A 24806-nucleotide genomic window follows, 5' to 3' on the forward strand; every position below is an offset into this window, starting at 1 on the left:
CTGTGGGTATTGAGTGCGTAAATGGCACTACTCCTGAAGGCATTGCCCAAAAGGGGCGTTACTACTAGAGGCATTGGGTGCGACAGGCATGCTAATCCTGCATTCAATGTATGTGTGTCTGACGCGCTACTCCTATTGGCATTGTGTGCATCAGGTTGGGCCTGTGTGGCCACAGCACATGGGCCTGTGTGTTCAAATTGCCAGGGCCGATTTTTGGTCCCAGTCCAGCTGTGTCAGGAACTGAAAATATACTTTCCATAAGATATGTTTATTTTAAAGTCACCTGTGAGTGCCTTTGTTTCTAAATACAATATATACATCTATCTCTCCCTCCCTCTCTCTCTCTATTATATATGTTTTTTTTTATTTAATTGATCCACCCCCAGACCTTGAGTTCCTGAACCTATTTTTCCAGAAAAATAGTACTGGCTATAACTATACTACAGACAGTAATCTATCAATACCATAGTAAAAATAATAATCTGTATTCACAGGAATAATCCTATATAATAAAAGGCTAATGCTGTTCCTCACTCTTATGGAGGGGCATGGGAATTCAAATTACATAGTTACATAGTAGATAAGGCTGAATAAAGACTTGCGTCCATCTAGTTCAACCTAGGTTTTCAATAGCTTATCCCTTGTTGTATATAGTATGTTCTGAAATTTTTAAAGACAGATTATGATTCTTATTTGTACCCATGGATGTTTTTAACCAATAAATGTTTATCCAACCTTATTTTAAACATATTTATTGTTTCTGCCGACACCACTTCTCCAGGAAGAGAGTTCCAAAGTTTGACTGCTCTGACGTAAAGACCATTTTTCTTCTAAGGGAACAAAATCTTTTTTCTTCTAATCTAAACTTGTGCCCTCATGTTCTAGATTCCTTTCTAGCAATAAAAAGGGTGTTTGACAGTTCCTTATATATTTGTACATGTTGAGAATGTCCCCCCTTTAACGTCTCTTCTTTAGTGTGAATAGTCCCAAATTGCTCAATCTCTCCTCGTAGCTTAAATTCTCCATTCCCCTGATTAGCTTTGTTGCTCTTCTTTGGATTTTTTTCTATTTCTATGATGTCCTTTTTATAGTATGGGGCTCAGAATTGTACTCCATATTCAAGGTGAGGTCTAACCAATGCTTTGTACAGTGGCATAATTACTTTTGAGTCCCTAGTTTCCATGCCCCTTTTTAATACATGCTTGAATTTTGTTGCCGTTTTTTGTTGCTATATAACATTGAGCACTACACCCCAGTTTGTTGTCTATTTGGACTCCAAGATCCTTTTCAAGTACTAAATTACCCAATGCCTCCCCGCTGAGGTTATAAATAACACACTGGTTATGTCTCCCAAGGTGTGTAACCTTGCATTTATCAATATTGAACCTCATCTTCCACTTTTTTGCCCACTCCTCTAAATTGTCAAGATCATTTTGAAGCTCTGCGACATCCTCTGTTGATTTAATAACTCTGCTCAATTTTGTGTCATCAGCAAAGATGGATACATTGCTGATTAACCCCATCCCAATATCGTTAATAAAAATGTTAAATAAAATGGGCCCTAGTACCGAACCCTGTAACACTCCACTTAGTACTGGTATCATATCTGATACGGCACTGTTCACGACCACTCTTTGTTCTCTATTACACAGCCAGTTCCCTACCCATCTACAGATACTTGCCCCTTTTCCCAGGTCCTCCATTTTATTTACCAACCTCTTGTGTGGTACTGTATCAAAAGCTTTAGCAAAATCTAAGAAAATCACATCTACAGCATTTCCGTTGTCAAGGTTTTTGCTAACCTCATCATAGAAACCAAGTAAATTTGTCTGGCATGAGTGATTTTTCACAAACCCATGATGGTTAATACTGAGTAAACTATGTAGGTCTAAATCATGGGTCCTCAAACTGCGGCCCTCCAGATGTGGTGAAACTACAAATCCCAGCATGCCTTGCCACAGTTTTCCTATAAGGGAGTGTTAAAACTGTGGCAAGGCATGCTGGGAATTGTAGTTTAACATCTGGAGGGCCGCAGTTTGAGGACCCATGGTCTAAATATTCCTGTATACCATCCCTTAAAAATCCTTCAAATATTTTACCCACTATTGATGTTAAACTCACAGGCCTGTAATTAGCTGGGTCATCCCTTTTTCCTTTTTTGAATATTGGCACTACCTCAGCTAATCTCGTCTTTTGGTACCTTACCTGATGATAGTGAATTATCAAAAATGTAATATAGAGGGGTTCGCTAGTTCCTCCCTTAATTCCATTAGTACCCTAGGATGAATCCCACCTGGCCCTGGTGATTTGTTTGTTTTGATTTTGCTGAGCCTCAATATTATCTCCTCAGTCGTGAAATCAATATTGAGATCCAGCTTGTTCATCCCACTTGTGGTACATGTGCGTTCCACTGTCTGCTCTCCCCTAGTAAACACTGATGAGAAGAACCCATTTATCAGTTCTGCTAACCCATTTTTTAAATGTTTTGCACACTGGCGTCCACTAGATGGTGCACTAAAGAGCGATTCGAGTGTTGATGCATTCAGGCAAGTGCAGCCACTTGTGCTAACATTACAAAATAAATAAAAGCTAAAAAGAACATTAAAAGCACAATTCTGTAATGTATAGCCAAAAGAAACATTGCCTACATTTAAGATCTCCACTTTAGAAGATACTTAAGGGAAGGACCAAGAAGTATTTGCAGAGGGCATGAATCCTGATAATGCATTGTGCCCCCAGCAAATTAGGTGGTGTGATGGACCCATGTGGGCGAGATGCAGAAGAGCGCACCTGTGACAAGTGGTGCTCTATAGTAAAGTATGGGCAGCATTAATGCTGTAATTGGCTGTAAAGCATTGGAGAACAAGTGTGCTCTATATAAATGCAGTAACTGATTACTGGCCAAAATGATCTAGATATGCCTTAGTTCTAGTGTATTTTTTGAGTGTGTATTCATTTACACTGATGTAATAGTCACTGAAGGTGCACATACACTTTGACGAGACATTCTGTTTTTGTTTGCGTTTCCCCTTCCCTTCACCCATATTAGCCCAAGAGCAGCTGGATTGTTCAGCTAGCTATGACAGCTAGCGGGCTTGCAAATTGTTGTAACTAGGTGGTCTGTCAAGGGGTAGGGGGAGAAGCTACTATCTTGCGTCCTAATAATTCTTACTAAAGGAAATCTACTTCAAGTAAAGGAAATATTTAAAGTTAACTTTTACCAATCATTTAGTGGAAAATTTAACAAAAGGAAACTGACAAATTAATAATTACAAAGGTAAGCGACACAAGAGAAAAGACTCTTTTATATCCCCATAATACTTTAAGTGTTATTAGGATACTTTGTTGCATTAAGTTGTGCTATCACTGGAATTTTGGTTCTACCTAGTGAGGGTACTCACTGAGTGTAACCATTTATTGACATCCTTGTGCCTCTCTTCTCCTATGTGTCGAATATTGAAAGCATATATTTTACAAACTTTCTTAAACCTACCTTCTAGGGTATTCTATTTATAGATATATGTACTATACCAGTGCAAAACATACTTACATTTGGGGCAAACCTATCTTGGAATTGTTCCATCTACTGAGTGGTAACCTTGTGCAGAATCCAAAACCCTGTTCCTAATTACAAAGGTACTCCGAGAACTACTTTTAAATTCAAAGAAAACTTTCAGTCTCGGGCTTAGAATAGCATCTAGACTGCGTTAGAATATTTTTGCCGCCATTCGCATATTTACTTAAAGGGCGTACAGGGGAGAGCAGGAGAATATGCGATTGTTAATTGCAGACATAAAGATACACATATGGCCTTATTCTGATTAAAATTTGCAGCCTTGCAAGTCCATCAGATGCCGCCCTCCACCCGCAGTGATGGCCGCCCCCCCCCCCCCCACACACACACACACGCAGTGGACCCCCGCACGGCTGCGAATGGATGATTTACATAATCATCCATTGGCAGGCGGGGAAAAATCATTCGATGGTCGCCGACTATAAAATGATTTCTCCCGTGCACGCAGTTCAGAGTGACCTATATAGTCACTCTGAACTGCGGACGCACTGTGCAAGGACAGGGTGGGCAGCTGACATCTGGTGATGTCAGCTGCCCATCCCCGGCATGTCCTGCACGGCCTCATTACCATGAGAACACCCAGCATTCTCATGGGAAAACCCATGGAACATTGGGCGTTCCCATAAGGTAATACGGCTGCCCGGTGCCCCCACCATTCACCGCCCCCCGCACGCTGTCTAGGGTGCGTGCACGTGGGGAACTGCAAGTCCGCCATGGGTGCACGCACCCTACATCTGCACATGCGCAGAAACCTGAATCCTGAATGACTTTTGGAAAATGGCTGCCCCCATACGAAAGACAGTTTTTTTTAAACCGGTTTTCCTATGGGGCAGCCATTTTCTGAAAGACACTTTTTTTCATAAGTGCTTCCGACCATACTCAACTGCAGTGCCGGGATCCACAACGGAGGTACCGGCTGCACGGGGGGGGCGTCGACACGCGCGGGGGGAGGGGTGTCGACACACACACGCGCGCACGCGGGGCGGCTCCAGTGCTGTGAATATTTAATGAGCGCTCATTAAATATTCACTGCGCTGAATTTAGGACCCAGCTCATTGGCTGGGTCCTAAATACCGTTTCAGAGCCGATTTTGAGCCTAAAATTCTGAAACGGGTAGGACCCTGCATTTTAACCGGTTAGAAAAAACGGTATTTTCTAACCGGTTAAGTGGTCCTGCACCTTTCAGACCGCACAGATTACCGTTTTAAAACGGTAAAAAAACGGCAATATACCGTTTACAAAGTGCGGTCTGAAAGGGGCATTAGTGAACCTGTACTCTGGCAGAGTGTGTTTGGAAGGAAGTGCCTTTTATAGAGAGCAAATGAGCTATAGCTGTCAGACACTGGACTAATGCTTCACAGGTTCCTAATCAAGGAGAACTGAGCATGGTCTCACCCAGGTGCTGAAGTCAGTCTGCAATGTTCAGACAAAAGCCCTGTACACACACATGGATTTGCTTTTGATTCGATGTTAGATCCAATTTTCTATTAGATCTGGCATTAGATCTTTCCATTCGATTTGGCATTAGATCTGTACTTTTGCATTAGATATCGAATTCGATATACATTCATGGTACATTGTACACATTCGATTTACTAAATCGCATTCGATATTTTCTTGGCTGCACAGTACATTTTTCTGTTCCATTTTGTGAAAATGGGCGCGCGCATCGAATCGAAAGTGACACAAAAACCATTGAATTTAGTTTAGGATTCGATTCGATTTTGCTTCTATAAGCAAAATTGAATCGAAAATCGGGAAAAATCGATGCATGTGTACAGGGCTGATAAGCAGCATGGAGTAGAGCAGAAGCACACAGGGCAATATCAGGAACTGATTCTTTAAATGCACCTCTTGTGTGGCGCGTGCACCCTAAGGAATGCGCACACCCGTACATGCAACTCCGATGCTCAAAGGGATACTGGAACCCAGACGACCGCTATCACCGCTAACAGCGACTCCTGCGGACCGTGGAACAGATGAGTTTTCAGAACAACCCTAAAGGTTGTGACAAAAACGAGATTACATTATAGAAACCATTAATAAAACTACATTTTAATTTTAAAATGTAAGGGAAGCCCATAGGCTTCTATGGGGTTACGCCATCTAGAACTGGCATAACCACCCCGCAGCGAAGCCATGGCGGTGGGGCTTTGCCGCATATGAAAATGCGGTAAAACCCCCGAATTTTTTGTTTGTGGCATCTCGCCCATTGTGATATATATTGTGGAGGGTATTCATATTAATGAAAGACCAGGTGTTTGCATTTTAATTAACCCTCTCACGTTCACATCATGTATTAACACAATGTCACCAAGAATAATGCTGCTCATGACTCAATAATGTAAAAAAAAGCCTAAGTCTATTTATTCTAAAACAAGATGCAGTTGGTCATTCCCTTAATGGGCAATCTTGAAATCTGTCTCCTAATTTGACAGGTTAAAAATGTCGGTCTCCTCTCACAGTTGTTCAAGGTGTTATGAATGACAACATCACATGTTGGGCTTGTCCCCACACTGAGCACCCTCAGATGCGTCTTCTGCTCTGTAGTTACTTCCAGGCTGTAACACAGAGATATACTGCTGCATAAGTGTCGATGTCCATTAGTTCATTCCTCAAAAGTGTTATCTAACATTTACTTATGTAACTCTATACAAAAAGAAATAAACTGAAGAACAAATCTAGACTTTACCAAACAGAAATATAAGTTGTAGGGTTCTGTTTGGAAAACTACAGGTTTTGGGGGTTATTCAGTCCTGATCGCTGCGCTGCTAAATTGCAGAGCTATTGGATTAGGTATATGCCTTCCAGCCACAGTGAAATCCCAACCCCGTGAAAGGCGGCCAATTGCTTAGCACGGCTTGTGAAATTAGCTGGGTCAGAAATTAGCTGCAAATCCATTCACAAGCTGCTCCCCATTAAATGATTTTTCCACTGTGTTCCGTCTGTACGTAGCCCTGGACTTACTGTATTCGGCAGCTGTGATGGAAGCAATCGGATCAGGGCCGGAGCTTAAATCACATGACTTCCCCCTCAAATCTTGCGCACGCCTGCATGTTCCCTGACACTCCCAGAAACAGGTTTACCACCCACAAATAGCCGCTTCATGTCAATCAACTTGCGTATGGCTAGCGATAAAAAGGAGCAGGATTTTATTGCAGGAAGGCTTGCGCATGTGCACTACGACCCGTGTACATGCGCAGTCTTACGATAATCGCCAGGACTGCGAATTCAGTCATGCGATTAGGTCTGAATAACCCTCTATAGCAGGGCTGGCCAAACCAGTCGTCGAGATCTACCAATGGTCTACGTTTTCTAAATCACCTAGCTGGTGCACAGCTGTAGTCATTACTAACTGCCACACTTCAAACCTGCTGCATTCATTCCTACTATAGATCCACAGGTTGCCTGAGACACATGAACTGTTGGTAGACCTTGAGGACAGGTTTGGCCACCACAGCTCTATAGTATGGAATAGTTTAATAGATGAGGTTAAACACCACATATTGCATTTTGAGCCAACCACATATGCAATGAGTAAAATGACACATTATTTTTGGTTTAGGGTATTGTGTCAGTAATGTTTATTTTAGTGGACTATATAGAGGGGTAGCATCTAAATAAAATAGTCCAGGGACAAGGCTCAGGAATAGCTGGCTAAAAATAGCTGGAAATGTGTGAAGGTTTGAAGATTAAAGAAAAGTCTTGTTGTATGAGGTGGGTAATTCAACAGATATTGTGCTGATTGTGGAACAGATACAGGCCCTTATTCTGGTCCATTTGCATGGACCAGAATCTTCGCCATGCCATCGATGGTTGCGCATGTGCAGGGTCATTTCGGCGCATGTTTATACGCAGGGTGCATGTATCCACGGCGAACAGGGTGTTTGCCAGCCAAGTGTGCGGGAGAGGGGCGTGGGGCGGCTGCCCGTCCCATTTGCATAAGGGAATGCACAGCGTTTCATGGGCGTTTCCATGCTAATGAGCCGATGGTGCAGTTGGGGGGGCAGCTGACAAAACCATATGTCCCGCCCACTTCCTCTCGAGCGTCTATGCACATATATATATATATATATATATATATATATATATATGTGACTTGAAAGTCCCTTTTTTATATGGTCGCCAGCCCCAAGGCTGTGAATGGATGTTACTGTGGATGCCGTGCAAGCGAATCGCCCTTGCTAATGGGTGGCGGCTGGGCCACCATTCGCAAGATGGGGTTTGGTGAACTCTCAAGGCTGCGAATCAACCAGAATAATCCCCACAGTATGGTGCTAAGGGTGGATGAGGGAAGCAGAGTTTGGAGGTATATTAAATCAAATGAAGAGATGTACAATATGATGATGATATTTTGTTAATGGAGTATGTTAGAGGAATCTTATACTGGATGCTGTAAATCAGGCACCGCAGTGCTGTAAAGAGCAGAGCAGCAATAGAAGAACATTTTGAGATGAAAATTAGTATAGCCACTGCAAATCAAAATTGATTATAGGTGTGGAGACAGCTGGTACACAATACAGTCTGGTGTTTGCAATAGCCTATAAGGATATTGACTTTTTTGCAATTTATGAATATCCTTGAAATGTCTGGTACATCTGTTAGATGTAAGTAACAACATTAGCCTACAGAAAATTGAGGACCATTCTGAATCTAGGATGCACTAAAGCAGGCAAACAAAGATTGTAAGTCAGTATTGATAAATGTAAGTATCATCCACATGGAAATAATGCTGAAAGCCAAATGATCCTGCTAGTCTCCCAAGTCAAGTCCTAAAGGCAGGAGCAAAAACTCTAGGGCTAAACCTTATGCTACTTGAATTGAGAGTAGACCTAGAGAGGTGTGGCTCCATAGCATTGAACACTTTGATAAATATGATGAGAACCAGAATGTATTAGGATGAGCCGATGAGAGATTCAGAAAGTGAGAGATTTGATAAAAAATCTCCAGTTTTTCAAAAGCGGCAATCATTTACACTGCAAAACTAGTTTGATTTGCAGTGTAAATGATTGCCGCTTTAAAAAAACCTGGAGATTTCTTACCAAATCTCTCACTTTCTGAATCTCTCATCCTATTACATTTGACGCAGATTCTCATAACAAGCAAAGACTTGTACTGTTTACTGTATATGGGATTACAAATATGTATAGCATATCTAACATTAGGCCTAATTCCGAACTGAAATTTGTTCTCAAAATGGGCATAACCAGGTGGGGCAGATGTAACATGTGCAGAGAGAATTAGATTTGGGTGCGGTGTGTTTAAACTTAAATCTAAATTGCAGTGTCAGAATAAAGCAGCCAGTATTTACCCTGCACAGTAATAAAATAGCTCACCCAGTCTAACTATGTCTGCACATGTTACATTTGACCCACCTGCAGTGCACATGGTTTTGCCCCTTTTGGGAACAAATTTGCTCTGCGATCAGGTCTGAATTAGGCCCAATATCCAGAATGTTTCACTACAAGTGTTAGATAACTACTTTGAATATATCAACTCCCGAATATAAATAGTACATCTGGTAAAACTTACTCTATACTCTCTGGTGGATCCCGGAAAACCAAAATCTCCACCTTCTTTCTGGCATGGGCAGATCTTACAAGCTTGCCAAACTCCCGGGCACTCCACTCCACAACAACTACGTCACAGAATTCAATAATTTTGTCTCCTGTAATTGATCAATATTTGAATATAAAGTATAATGAAGAGGTTAGTTGGTAAAACATTGCTAGTATTCATTTATTATTTAACTCGTACATTTTTAAATCCCTGATAACAATTAATGAAATTTAAGCAACTTTTACCTATAACTAGAGCTAACTGAGCATTATCTTGATCACAGTCTGCATGGGGAATATGTTTTAGATGTACAGACAAGAGTTATTACGCAGGTCTTCTGCCTCACTGATCTACAGTGACCATTATGGGGAAGATCAAATTGGTTATGAACTAGGTCACAAGTCACAGTTGGGAGACCCCCTCTTAGGGGCGTAACTCCCAGAGGCAATGGAATTGCCTGTCTCCAAGGTCCTGAAGTCAATGAGCCCTTACACCTGCAATAGGTCTAATTTGTTTGATTTGGTTCTCTTTATTTAAGTGAGGTAAGTGAGCTGTTATTAAAGTGCTGGGAACGCCCCCAATATGACATAGAGGGCATGTGATGTGAGGCTGTGCTCACCTGCAATAGGCCTTACCCCATTCACCTGGGGATGTGCTGCGCAAGGGTCCCGTTCCTTACAAAATGCACTAGAAGAGATACTTTTATTAAGAATATGAAAATAATTACCTGTCTGCAGTCCACTCCTGGCAGCTTGTCCGCCCTTTTCCATGGACACAATTACCAGGAAATCTTTCTTTTGAGTAACGGTCATCCCCAGACCTGTTGGCTTCATTTTCAGAGTGACCAGTACTGTAGGGAACAAGTCATGTTTGTTGTTACAGTACTGCTTTAATTCCAGATATTAAAACTGTTCCATATTCTACTGACCATAGAACCTGTCCATCGCAGAACGGAAATAAATTTGTCCTAATAATAGCATACAAATATACAGCCTGTTCAGGGCCCTCTATAATGCAACAATGCTTGGCCTGAGATAGAATATTCTATAGATACATTTAGGAAACATTACTTGGATATGTTCTTCTGTATGCTAAGATGAGCCCAAAGTTTTCAGCTTTTCCTGCTTAATAAATGGGTTCCTTACTTTGTGTGTAGGCAGAATACTGGCTGACGGAACCCAATGTATTTTCCTATATAGCCTGGGAAATAAGGTGCTGGCTTTGGACAACCTTTCCACCCCAATCATTACAGTTTAAAGAAAGTGAATACAATACTTGAAAAGTGGACATAAGTTGTACAGACTGTTCCCACAAGGCTCTCTCCCCAATAGTGGGGGTATTCATTAATGTTAAAGTTTGAAACTTCCTATATACCCAAATATTCTACATAGCAAGACATACTTACTTTCTTTTCTACTCAACGTAGTTTGGATTTCTTCTAAAACAGAGAGGAAGAAATGAGAGGCACATATAATATCATAGCATATAGCTATTGCCTATATTTTATCCATCACTATATCTACAGTATATAGATCATGCAGTAACTATAAGCTCACAATATTGACATCTACTGTACCAGCCTTTCTTCTTTCACCTCAGCTGGCTATATGCCATCTCCTCATTGATGTTCCTACATTACCTAATGCTCAACATGTCTGCAGTATAACAGAACTCAACTTCTTCATTTCCCCTAGAATCCCCAAAACTCTGTTTCTCCTTTTTACATCGTGCCTACTTCTAATGAGAACCCAATGACATCACCCTCTCCTCCCTACTTAGATCCATTTTCTATCCCAATCCTTTTGCCTTCAGCCTTTACACATCACCAAGTTTGGACAATCACAATCACTGGTGATGATACCAATATACTCATCAATTTCCCACTGATGGCATTATACATACTGTATAAATAATAATATTTATATCACATCTGCCTATCTGTATGTATTTTACACTTATACAAAACATACCTTTCTGCTTTTTCTTCCTAAGCTTTCCTAGGTGCTGCCCCATTATTGTCAGAAAGACCCTAGGGAGAAAGAGACATTTAAATCGGCAGTTACGGTGAATCATAAGTAGCTCTAACATTCTGCAATAAGGGCAGCACATCCTAATGGTCACTTATAGTCACTAATAGTGTCATCTTCTTGTCTATTACAGACCAATCTTAAGGTGCCCATACACGGTCCGTTTAACGGATCCGTTCGGCACTTAATTAGCACGCATCGCATCGGATCGTATCCCTAGTGCATGCCTTGTGCATGCACTGTGATCCGATGCGATGTGTTCCTAGTACAAGAAGTATGTGCAGCACATACTTTTTGTACCGTACAATGAGATGCGCGGGAGCTAGGGGGGATAGTAACCAGTTGTGTTGAGGCCCACACATCTATAAACAGTGATTCCCTGACCCAAACCATTGATCCGCCAGATGTATCTGCTCATAGTTATGCTTGTACTGTATATAAATGTGCATGCAGGTGCATAACTAGATGTGTAGGCCCCATAGCTAAAGTTTGTAATGGCACCTATATACCAACTAATGGTGATACATGTAACTTACACTGAGAAGATTAAGCCCTCTCAGCATAGGGCCTCATAGCAGCTGCATCCCCTGCACCTATGGTAGTTAGGACTTTGTGTGCAGATGTTGCGGTGATAGATTAGGCATCTTTATACTTGCCTACCCTCCCGGAGAAGATGGGAGGCTCACAAAAATCAGATGGCCGCCCAGCCCCCCTGAAAATGCAGGGCTGCGAAGCATGGGCAGGGCCAAATTGATGAAAATTGCATTAGTGTCATTTTAGCCCCAGCCCCACCTTGTAGACCCACAAACCACTGCATTTTTTAGAATGGGCGTGGCTTTATGACATCCAGCCTCCCGCTGACACCCACCATTACCTGAGATCTCAGTGTCACTCGTCTGCCCTGGCAAATGAGTGGTAATTACAAAGATAGATGTTCCATTGCTCTAATAGAATACTGAAACACTGCCATCTGCTGGCAGCAAGTGAATCTACATATCTTTCTCTTTCACACATAGAGAAACAGAGGCAATCACACATACAGAAACACGGAGGCAATCACATGGTAGCAGGCTAGCTTTCAAAGCTTTTGTTTTGAGCGGGCTAAGAAAGCAATGGGATGCATAGGTAAAGATGTCAGGTGACAGCGCTGCTACATACCAGTTAGTAACACCTCACAGTATAAAGGGTACAAACTTTATATTTCATACTTAATATCTGCTAATTGTGCATTTGATTTATGTGATGTGTGAAGGATGAGTAAAAGGTACCCCATTAATAGAATAGTTTTTGATGTAACCAATGTAGTGTTTAAATAAAAAGGATATAGTATGTGATACTGTGGAACTACAAGTCTCAGCATGTTGATTGGAAAGCAACAAGTTTAAGGCCTCTGGCATCATGAAAACAGTTTAGTCAGACTAAAGATGCCCATTCACGGAGCAATAGCACGCGCGTATCGCACAGTGCAAAAAATTTGTGCTGCACATACTTTTTGTACTGCCCGTAGATTGCATCGCGCGCAAATCGCATGCAAAATGCATGTGTTGCGATGCGATCCAGCCCATAATGGGTGCGATCATCGCACCGTATATGGGCACCTTAAGAAATAGATTCTAACTGCTTGTCAAATTTAAAATATATTGGGGCAGATGTATTAAGCCTTAAAAAGTGATAAATGCGAGGCTAATAAAGAGAGATTAACTTCCAGCCAATCAGCTCCTACCTGTCATGTTACAGGCTGGGTTTCAAATATATCGGTAAGGAGCTGATTGGCTGAACGTTTATCTCTCTTTATCAGCCTCGCATTTATCACTTTTTAAGGCTTAATACATTTGCCCCATTGTACGTAAAAAGTCCTATATAATAACTATCACAGCTGTTAGTACAGCACTGTAATGTGATTGGATGTAGCTGGGAGAGTGGCATGTGGGTGGCAGTTGGTGATGGCTGCTCCTTAGCTCCTTAGCTGCCCTATCTCCCACATCATCTCCTCTCCCATACACATCATGGATAAAGGTTAGGGAGGACAGTGGCAGACAGGAGTGTCATCACACCAAGATTGGGGGTTTATATGGTGACTTATATGTGATCAGGGAGAAAAGTGGCCTTGATCTGTGTCCATCAGTGATCATAATGGGGAAGAAAAACACCTGGCACATAGCGACTCTGAGCTGGCGGATAATCACAAGGTATAGTCATACGGCAGCAAAAGACATCTTCAGCATTGCAGAATATATTTATGAGTAACTAATAATATAAGAAATAGAATCATGTTTGTACATAAGGATTGTCTCAATTAGCTCATGATTAGAAATAAAAAATATATCATACCTTCGCATGCATTCACCTACTGTATTTTCTTACTACTATAAGCACATGTAAAGGCATTTTCTTCATTTGATAAAATTTACTTACAATAGAGCTGAAAGCAGAAAGTAAAATAAAGATCTTCTTTATCAGACACAAGCCAAGTACCGCCAACCGCAACAAGCCAAGTACTGTACCAACCACCAGCAGCAAACCAACCTTTAGCTGTGACGGAATGTTATGATTTTCAAAAAATAACTAAGGGCCAGATGCACTAAGCTTCAAAAGTGTTAAACAGCCAGCCAATCAGCTCCTACCTGCCATGTCACTGTGTTTGAAAAATGTCAGGCAGGAGTTGATTGGTTGTTTATTTCAATCCATTTTATCACTTTTGAAGCTTAGTGCATCTGGCCCTAAATCCCTTAGAGCTGTACTACCACCTGAAGCATTATAGCCCTGTCCACTTACTGACTGAAATATGTGTGATGCTTAGTAATGGGGTGTTTGATGAGGGATGATGAGAAACATAATTTAGCCTCTGATTGTGCCTTGCAATCGCATCCAAAAACTGTAACCATGTGACATGAAGCACAAGATGCACTAAGTGAAATAAAATTCACGGTACTTGTTTCTTAGTGCGGCCACAATCGCGGGCATCGTGTACCTTAAGTTAAGGTACACGATGCCCGCGATGGACCCGATTTCCTTTGAAATCAGGTCCATTTTGCCGGCAAAGGCAAAATCGCAGGCATCGCGTCCGTCGCGGCCATTAACATTGCCACCGACGCGATGCCCGCGATTTTGCCATAGGCTTCAATGTTAAAATATTTTTTAACATTGAAATCGGGAGCATCGCGTTGGTCTTGTGCCATTATAATGGCACAAGATGAGATGGACTTGATTAAGTCCATCTCACATAGGAAACAATGTGAAATGGGCCAATATGACCCATTTCACATTGTATATGGCCCCATCGTCACCCCACGATTGACGCGAACCCGAAGCGTGGCGAGGCCGCGAGGGGCGGCGGTGCGCGTCCTCCGACCTTTTCATTCCCCTACTATCCACGTCGGCGTGGAGTTGAGAATATAAAGTGTGGCGAGCGGACGCGTATACCTGTGAAGTTATACGCGTCCCCTCGCGGGGCTTACTGCGCTCGCCACACTTTATATTCTCAACTCCATGCCGACATGGATAGTAGGGGAATGAAAAGGTCGGAGGGCGCGCACCGCCGCCCCTCGCGGGCTTGCTGTGCTCGCCACGCTTCGGGTTGGCGTCAATCGTGGGGTGGCGTTGAGGGTGTCAAATTGGGGGTGTAGGGAATATTTTACATTGAATCAAATGTAAAATCGGGTCCCAGGGACCCTATTCACATTTGATTCAATTAAAAAATCGCGTCGATCGCATGCGATTTGGTCGCATGCGATGCGACCGACGCGATTTTTCCGACACGACCACCCCGATGGAAATCGGGGTGGCCGTGCTAGGAAACAAGTACCAAATTCACAATCGTATAATGTACATAAATTTTTCCATACCATGACAGGAGTTGCCACACATTTTACACTTTAATATGGAGCTTGTTGCCTTTTAAATTATTGTTGCTTTAAAAATATGAAGCAATTCGACAGAATAGCGCCTGTACCAGCTTTAATATCCAGAGGCCGTTATCCACACCATTACAATCCATGCAGTATTGGGGGTAGTGTTACAATACAAGGTAACGTGAGAATTTTGAACGTTGGGATGCTGATGTTGGGATTCTGTTCTCTGGGATGCTGACTGACCGATTTTGATATCTTCCCCTAAAACCGATCGTCCAATTTGTCCTTCCGAGGAACATATGTGCATGCCACAACCACAAAGTTTATGTCATTAATATGAACAAGATCGACACAAGCAATTGTTTGAAGTGGAAATGGTTGAGACACATGAAAGTTTGACATGGGTTTGTTATGTGTTTTAGTGTCCATTTGTAGATTTTAGCACATGGACCCCTAAGTAGTGTACTATGTCCCCACGCATGGCACGCTTCCCTTACCATGCTTCTAGCCAGGGCTGGCTCTACCATTAGGCAGCTGCCTAGGGTGCTGGGATCTGGGAGGCGCCTAACAAAAAAATCAATTTTGTCTATGAGGACCCTTGTTGTACTTAATGTGGATGGCGGCTGTGGAACTTCTAAGACGTCACCTCCATACTTTCCCTTGAGGCATACTTCCCTAATTTGTTGCCCCCTCCTCCTTGTACTGTTGTGGGTGGCAAAGAAGAGAGTGCGAGGGCCTCCATGGAAAGCAGGGGACTTGCCCACCTCCCCGGGGGGGCTAGGAGGACCACGCGATTTTTGTGGGAGCTTCCCTGCAATTCCAGAATGTTAGGCAAGTATGCCTTAAGGGATTGGAATGTGGTTAATGGTGGCAGTAAGTTAACGTTTTGCCTAGAGTGCTAAGAATCCTTACACTGGCCCTGCCTAGCACATTGCTGCATACAGTCCGCATAGTACAAAAAAATTCCATACTAATGAAATTATCCTATCCTTAGCTATAACCAGTGCTATTTTTCAGCAGGAACTCAGTTCCTGAACCTCTAATTAAATATGACATCATCAGGAACCAGGGCCGAACTGGCCATCTGCCACTTCTGGCAAATGCCAGAAGGGCCGATGGCCAAGCGGGTAAATTTTCTCCAGCCTTTTACATTAACTTTTCTGTCTGCCTGCGTCCCTGCGTCCCTTTATCCCTGCACTGAGCGCGGCCAGCAAAGTAATTTGCATATAACGTCACGTGACGTGACCTGCTTTGATGAGGGTCACTGCAGAAAACTTGGGCTGCGCATGCTTGTTGGCAAACGCGGGGCTGTGGATAGTGGCACCGGCGGCTGTTCTGCACAGGAGAAGAGTGAGGTCAGCAGAGCACGGAAGTGCTGAAGACAACACAAACGCTCACCCCCTGCTGCACCAGCTGCTGTCACACTGACAGGCAGAGCAGCAGTGTGACTGCACCTCCGCTCCCCTGCCGATCCCCAGTGCTGCTACTATATATACTCTAGGAAGAAGTGCTTTTCACTCTGCACCCTCCTTCTCCACGATACGCACCTCCCAGTGCACTAAATTGGTAAGTGAGGGAGTGTTTCCCATCCTCATTAAAGCTTACCTTTATGTATATCCACCTTCTCCAATAACTATATGTTCTCATTGTTTCTCCTATGGTGGGCATTGTGTATGTAAGGGGCATTAGGGGTATTATTATCTATGCTAATCCTGTGGGTATTGAGTGCGTAAATGGCACTACTCCTGAAGGCATTGTCAAAGGGGCGTTACTACTGCAGGCATTGCGTGCGACGGGCATGCTAATCCTGCATTCAATGTATGTATCAGACGTGCTACTCCTATTGGCATTGTGTGCGTCAGGTTGGGCCTGTGTGGCCACAGCAGGTGGGCCTGTGTGTTCAAATTGCCAGGGCCAATTTTTGGTCCCAGTCCGGCCCTGGTTTTAATATATGAACTGTAATGTTGGAACTCATCTGATATACGGGGCTCAATCGTGTATTGACTCTGTGTCAATAAAGGTTTCTGTTGTTCCCCACAGCGATGGGTGGAGTGCACACGAAAAATGAGTAAAAGACAATTCATTTGCCTCCATCTGTCCAGCTGGTAGTAAATGCTGGCAGCAGACACAGGTAATTGAGAAGTAACATTGCATAGCTCCCAACTTTCTGAATATTAGAATAAAGGGGCGAGCGCCCGAAAAGGGGACGTGGCATACGTAAATGAGGGTGCGGCTTATGCAGCGGGACACTGCCAGCCGCGGGAGGGACGCGGGAATGTCCCCAAAAATCGGGACGTTCCCACGTTTAGCGGGACAGTTGGGAGGTATGCATTGTCCTGTCAGGTTTATAAATAGAAAAAAATTAAAAAATTTAATTAAAAAGTTGGTGTATTCACTAAAGATTGTTCCAATAAAAAAATAGTGATGGTGCTTATAGCAACCAATCATATTCTTTGTATCATTTTCCAGGATGCAATACAGAAATGATAGCTAGAATCTGATCAAAATCACCTCTGTTCATTTCTAGAAACTTTAGTAAATTGACCCCGTATTGTCTGTGGAGGAATTTCAAGTACCTCTATTTTACCCCCCAATATACAACAAGAAAGATAAGACTCATTTAATAAGTGCATTCTTTCAAAATATGGCCTCTTTAGTCTTGATGACTGCACAATGGGGAATATCCTAGTAATATACTTGCCTGGGGCTAACTACTCGTCCCCAATAAGCCTGCACATGACGCAACTTATCAACTTATGCCTGAAAGCGCACTTAAGGCCCATACACACTAGGAGATTTTCATTTCAAAATTTTTTGCCAAAATCTCTGATAAATACAGTATATCTGTCAACAAAGTAGTTCACACACACTGAGCAATTTTCCCAAAGAGCAAGAGATTTTCAGGAGGCAAAAGAATTTTCTGAAAATCTTTCATATAAAAAGCTATTTACATAATGGGCTGGGTTTGAATTCCAAGGGTGGGAGCAGGGGCCATTTTATTTCGGTGCATTTCTGTTCTTGAGGCCTGATTCAGAACTGATCCTTGGGCTTGCGTATATTAGGAGCCCAGCGATCAGGTAAACGTCCCGCCCGGGGTGAAATGCCGCCCATGTGTACGGCTGCAAATTAATTTGCAGCTGTACATGTAGTGAGAAATCCATTCACCTGAACAGCAATGTATACGTTACCGCCATAACATAATAAACATTGTTGGGCAGTGGTGGCTGTAATGTATACATTTCTGGTGCAGGCCAGTAATGTATGCGTTACCGCCTAATATTTATAATAATTTGTGGGCAGTGATGGCGGTAACGTATACATTGCTGGCATTGTGCCAGCAATGTATACATTACTGCCATAACATAGTAAATATTGGTGGGCAGTGGTGGAAATTTATACATTGCTGGCACAGGCCAGCAATGTATACGTTACCACCATAACATAGTAAATATTGGTGGGCAGTGGCAGCGGTAACATTTGCATTACTGGCCTACACCGGCAATGTACATGTTACTGATAACCCTTTGTATTACAGTATGTGCACATTTTTAATGTTTTTAAAGCGACTTGAGTACTGTTGGAGAAAGTGCGCTATATAAATAAAACTTACTTACTTACTACCATAACATAATATACATTGGTGGGCAGTGGTGAAAATGTATACCAGCAACCATCACTAAAACCAGCCGACGGGGACCCCGCTAGCAATGATGCGGGAGCGTGCATCAGCGCTAGTCTGCCATCGGTGGGCCATACACACTAGGTGATTTTCAGCTGTGTATGGGCCTTTTGAATGGTGCAGCAGCAATCAAAAACACAGGTTTCACTGAACCTGTGTGTTTTTGCAGTGAAATGTGTTTATTGGATGATTAAATCTGTAACCCAATTGAAACAAACAAAACGGGGAAATATCAGGAAAAATTGAACAAAGTTTTTCACCCTTGATGTTTTTAAGGGGGTAATTTGATGCCCCCAATGTATTAAGAAGCAATTCCATATGGGGGGGGAGAGGTGAATCAAAATCTCAGATATTTTCCCATTTTGTTTCAAAGAGAAAAAGTGGGTCCTTTCATTTAATGCGGTAGTGTTCCTAGCTTAAAAAAAAATAGATTGTGATTTTCCTATACATTAGTGTCTTAAATAAAACAATATTTTCAAGTGCAGATGTACTGTATGTGTGAAAAACTACATAGAATCCTGCTAGTTACAATTAAGCAATAGAATATTTTTGCATGTTTTGATTACACATAAGACCTGCTTGAAGTTTTCTGGAGGGAAAAAAAGTATAATTTATACAGTTATTGCAAATAAATAAATAAAATGAGCGGTTATTGATGTTGCAATGACCTTAACACAGTGGTAAGAACCATCAGCAGCTAAACTGTATCGCATGACCTGTTGGTACTATCTGATTATTTGAAGACTACTTGTGTTAGCAGTTTCCCTTTAAACTGTATCTGAATTTTTTTTTTCTATGTAGAGAAATTTTTTGAAATGAAGAAAGGTCAATGCAAAGATGCACTAGAAATTTATAAGCGATTCCTGACCAGAATGACCAGAGTTTCTGAGTTTATGAAAGTTGCAGAGGTAAGCTGTTTTACCTAAATCACGGCTTTTGGTAGTGTTGTGGAGGTCGTTCTTCCTATGCTGGTTGGTCCGTTTCTAGGGGATTATTCCTTTGTTTTGTTTTCGAGCATAGGTAATATTATGGGTTTGATCTTCTTCAATGGAGTTTTAGGGTCCGAATTAATTCTTCATTTAGCTGATGTTGCTCCCAAATACATAAAACAATAAAAGAATATGTTTAAACAATGTGTCGACAAGTGTCCGTTTTTTAAATTATTTCTTTAACAAAAAAACATTGTGTGCGTACCAAACTCACGTTTGTATACGCAGGTATAAACCTATAAAGGTATCTTTATTGGTGATGTTCAGAACCCGTGAGGTTTTGTGCTTTCAGCAATCAGTGATGCTTCCAAGGTGTGCTCAAAGAGGGAGAGAATAGGACGACACAAGTGCAATGTGTGGGTCTTTTAGTATATCTATATCGAATATCTAGATATATGTGAGGCGCTGGATTCGCGTACCTCACTCACCAATGAGTGATGTGCAAAACATATATAAAGGTTTCTTTTTATGGCAAAAGGTGGGCGTACCCCAACTCACGGTGTAAAAGATGTTATTCAAGCATATATGGGTATCTTTGTATTCCCTCTGATTTTGTAGGAGACCGGGCTTTTATTTTGCTTGAAGAAAAAGAAGGCTCTGGCGAGCAGTGCTCGAGAAAAAGAGAAAGTGCAATGTGTAGATCCACTTTATTTTTATATTAAATGTGTCGAATATTATGTGAGGAGCTCAAATTGGCGTACCTCACTCACCAATAAGTGACAAATAAAACATATGTAAAAGGTTTCTTTTTAGAAGAAATGGGCGTACCCCAACTCACGGTAATCAAGGTTTTTTTCAAACGTATATGGGTATCTTTTGGCTTCCTCAGGGCGTGTGTACAGCTGTCTTTCAATTGATCTCGGAATGAAGTTTAGATATACCAGGGATCAGAATTTATCATAACTATACAATCTTAATAATCAAACGTAGAAACGTTTATATGAGATGGGCGTACCGAACTCACACTTTGTGTGCTAGGTCGTCCGCTCATAAAGGTTTCTTTATATTTTCCCAGGGTGAAAAGTTGATGGGGTTCTCTCACAGTATGTTGTCCAGGGACACTTTAGGTGGTGGCACTAAGCCTGTAGCAGTTTCTTTATACTTTTCCAACCACACAGATGTCAATAGGCAAGGTTTTTTATAAAAGTGAAAAAAAGCTTTAATCCAATAGATCCAAGTAAGACAAAGAAACCCACCATGGGCTCAACACGAATTAAAAACAGTCCAATGAAAACACCATACTGGTGTAAAAAACAATTTAAAAAACAGTTTAAAAAAACAAAAACAGATCAAAGTCTGATACATACATCCGGGGGTTTGGTAGGCTGTTCACTCCTCTCCAATATCATCAACGCGTTTCGGTCGTAGACCTTTCTCAAGATGTGCACTTGTGTCGTCCTATTCTCTCCCTCTTTGAGCACACCTTGGAAGCATCACTGATTGCTGAAAGCACAAAACCTCACGGGTTCTGAACATCACCAATAAAGATACCTTTATAGGTTTATACCTGCGTATACAAACGTGAGTTTGGTACGCACACAATGTTTTTTTGTTAAAGAAATAATTTAAAAAACGGACACTTGTCGACACATTGTTTAAACATATTCTTTTATTGTTTTATGTATTTGGGAGCAACATCAGCTAAATGAAGAATTAATTCGGACCCTAAAACTCCATTGAAGAAGATCACATTCAACAAAAAGGAAGACTACACTTTGTTGTACTCCTAAGTATTATATATATTCTTTTGCGCCCTATTGTACACCTATCTCACAAATTCTTTTTTTGTCTGTATGGTATTTTAAGTGTGGGTGACACTTACGTGAGTGGGCACATAGGGGCGGCATTGCGCCAGATATCTTTTCTGTCACTTCCAGTTGTCTAATATTATGGGTTTATTTTCTATAGTAATGACTGCTACAGGTTTTCTCCTTGGTCTGGGTTTGTTTCCTTCTGGATATTTACAGGGTTGTGTTTTAAAAAATAATTACGGTAGTCTAAAATAAATCTTTATTACCTTAAATATTGAAGTATAGTATTCAGATTTGATAGTATTTCACAATTTAATTGCATATTGGCAACCTGTATGTTTTTGTCTTCTAGCAAGTCGGTATTGACAAAGGAGATATTCCTGACCTTACACAGGTGAGCAGTTGCTATTACTGTCATTAACAACCCATGATAATGTACAAATTGTTTTTTCTGTTGGATTTTTTTTCTATTCCCGAACTTCAGAAAAGTACTAATTTTGAAAATGAGCTCACCATAAATTAGTGTTCTGATTTTGGTTGTGCTTTAAAAAAAGCAAACTGTTAAACTACAGGTGTGTCCTCATACACTATTGCTGCACCAAAAAACCCTCCTCTGTGCAGATTGAGTAGTGCATCTACTTTTGTGAGGAGGCAAGGAAGCATTTATTAAGTGCATTCCATTAAAGACAGGGTACTTCTGTAGTTTCACGGCGCCGCCGCGCGCACACTCTGGCTCAGAAACTTGGCAGACTGCCAGAGGCTCTGATTAACCGTGCGCGTGCCGCTCTAGCAGCTCAGACAGAGTGTGCTCGCGCCGCTCTAGCTGTACTGACAGCTACGTAAACAGCGTGGCGGCCGGGCAGCAGCAGCAGCGCGCTGCCCAGGCGCTGGCAGGTCACTGTGGTACTTGTAGTTCCACAGTGAAATAGGCAGCGCCTGGGCAGCGCTGACAACAGCGGGGGCAAGTGGACACACCCCGGGCACAACGCTGACGTGCCGGGGCTTGTAAAGTACTCACCCCGGCACAGCGCAGTATCCCCCATGTACACGCTAAATCCAATGGCTTGCAGCCTAGATCTAGGCGCTAATGCCCCTGGATTCACACTCCCTGCAAGCCGCTAAGAAGGAGGGGGGCGCCTGGATTTAGGCGCAAAACCCTCTGAATCCAGGCGCCTTGCGAGCCGCTAAGAAGGAGGGGGGTGCCTGGATTTAGGCGCAAAAGCCGAAGGAGGGGGGCGCCTGGATTTAGGCGCAAAAGCCAGGCTCCCTGGGAGCCGCAAAGGTGGTTTAGCATCTAAATTTAGACGCTAAAGCGCCTGGATTTAGTTGGGTGGAGGGGTACATCTAAATTTAGACGCAAAAGCATCTAAATTTAGCTGGGTTTAGGGGTACACTATTAAAGCCCGTCCACAGTGGCAGTAGTCGACGCAACAGCTGTCGACTGTGTAAATCCCACTATCCACGCCCACCCGAAGCGTGGCGAGCGCAGCGGTACGCGTCCTACGACCTTTTCATACCCCCACTATCCACGTCGGCGTGGAGTTGAGAATAGAATAGTGTGGCGAGCGCAGCGAGCCACCGAGCCCGAAGCGTGGCGAGCGCAGCGAGCCCCGCGAGGGGACGCGGATACCTTCACAGGTAAACTCGTCCCCTCGCGGGCTTCACAGGTGTCCGCAGCGACGCGGACACCTGTGAAGCCCGCGAGGGGACGCGTTTACCTGTGAAGGTATCCGCGTCCCCTCGCGGGGCTCGCTGCGCTCGCCACGCTTCGGGCTCGGTGGCTCGCTGCGCTCGCCACACTATTCTATTCTCAACTCCACGCCGACGTGGATAGTGGGGGTATGAAAAGGTCGTAGGACGCGTACCGACGCCCCTCGCGGGGCTCGCTGCGCTCGCCACGCTTCGGGTGGGCGTAGATAGTGGGATTTACACAGTCGACAGCTGTTGCGTCGACTACTGCCACTGTAGACGGGCTTTAATAGTGTGCCCCTAAACCCAGCTAAATTTAGATGCTTTTGCGTCTAAATTTAGATGTACCCCTCCACCCAACTAAATCCAGGCGCTTTAGCGTCTAAATTTAGATGCTAAACCACCTTTGCGGCTCCCAGGGAGCCTGGCTTTTGCGCCTAAATCCAGGCGCCCCCCTCCTTCTTAGCGGCTTGCAGGGAGTGTGAATCCAGGGGCATTAGCGCCTAGATCTAGGCTGCAAGCCATTGGATTTAGCGTGTACATGGGGGATACTGCGCTGTGCCGGGGTGAGTACTTTACAAGCCCCGGCACGTCAGCGTTGTGCCCGGGGTGTGTCCACTTGCCCCCGCTGTTGTCAGCGCTGCCCAGGCGCTGCCTATTTCACTGTGGAACTACAAGTACCACAGTGACCTGCCAGCGCCTGGGCAGCGCGCTGCTGCTGCTGCCCGGCCGCCACGCTGTTTACGTAGCTGTCAGTACAGCTAGAGCGGGGCGAGCACACTCTGTCTGAGCTGCTAGAGCGGCACGCGCACGGTTAATCAGAGCCTCAGAGCCTCTGGCAGTCTGCCAAGTTTCTGAGCCAGAGTGTGCGCGCGGCGGCGCCGTGAAACTACAGAAGTACCAAAGACAGTATATGCTTATTGGTTGCTATGGGCAACTTTTCAGTCGGTCCACTTCTCCACTCTTTTCTCTGCTTGATATATCAACCACAATTACTATGCTACACTGCTCGGAGTTGCTCGCACACACCAGGCATCTTGCGCCACATAGCTTATTGAGCCTTGGTGTACTGTATGAGGACACATCTATATCTATATTAATACTCAATTTAGTATCTCTATAATATGGACTGTAAACAAAGAACCTGGAGGGAACCCCACACAAATGCTTGGCAGAACATCCAACTGCCATAGGTGGTTTCCCTGGGATAAATCCAACCCACATCACCTTATAAAAGCTATGCAGAAAACTTGGCATACAGTTGCCCACATATAGTTGATTCGTTCTGGGTGAATCTGCTGCCACTACCGCAGGGATTCCCAACTACGGTTCTCAGGGCACACTAACAGAACAGGTTTTAAGGATAGCCATTCATGAGCAAAATTTGATTGATCAGTACCTTTATTTGTATTTAACGATCTGCTCATTCATGGACATCGCTAAAACCTGGGCTGTTTGCGTGCTTTTTGGACCAAGGTTGGAAATGACTGTTCTACAGCATAGTTTTTGTGTGTTTTGTTAACGTTGAACGGCAAACTTCGTTTTACTTGCGGTACTTTGGCTTGCTGTGTGACTTTATTGAAGCATTGCAAGTATGATGTCAGTGTGAACCGCATTTACACTAAATGGCGGTTGCTGCTTATAAGCCGAGCAGAGACCTCTCTTTCTGTCACTATAACACATATGG

General features: G+C 43.1%; 1 protein-coding gene across 2 annotated transcripts in view; it reads left to right on the forward strand.

Annotated features, from left to right (window-relative positions):
* Positions 1–24806, forward strand: part of SNAP91 (synaptosome associated protein 91) — a 163481-nt gene that overhangs the window by 82376 nt on the left and 56299 nt on the right. For both annotated transcript variants that reach the window (XM_083177128.1, XM_083177127.1), the window contains exons 8-9: positions 19492–19598; positions 21783–21824. In XM_083177128.1, coding sequence (XP_083033254.1) covers positions 19492–19598; positions 21783–21824 — 149 coding nt within the window. The remainder of the gene's footprint in view (positions 1–19491; positions 19599–21782; positions 21825–24806) is intronic.

Source organism: Crinia signifera, chromosome 3 (assembly GCF_055691185.1).
Source record: "Crinia signifera chromosome 3, ASM5569118v1, whole genome shotgun sequence".
Classification (NCBI taxonomy): domain Eukaryota; kingdom Metazoa; phylum Chordata; class Amphibia; order Anura; family Myobatrachidae; genus Crinia; species Crinia signifera.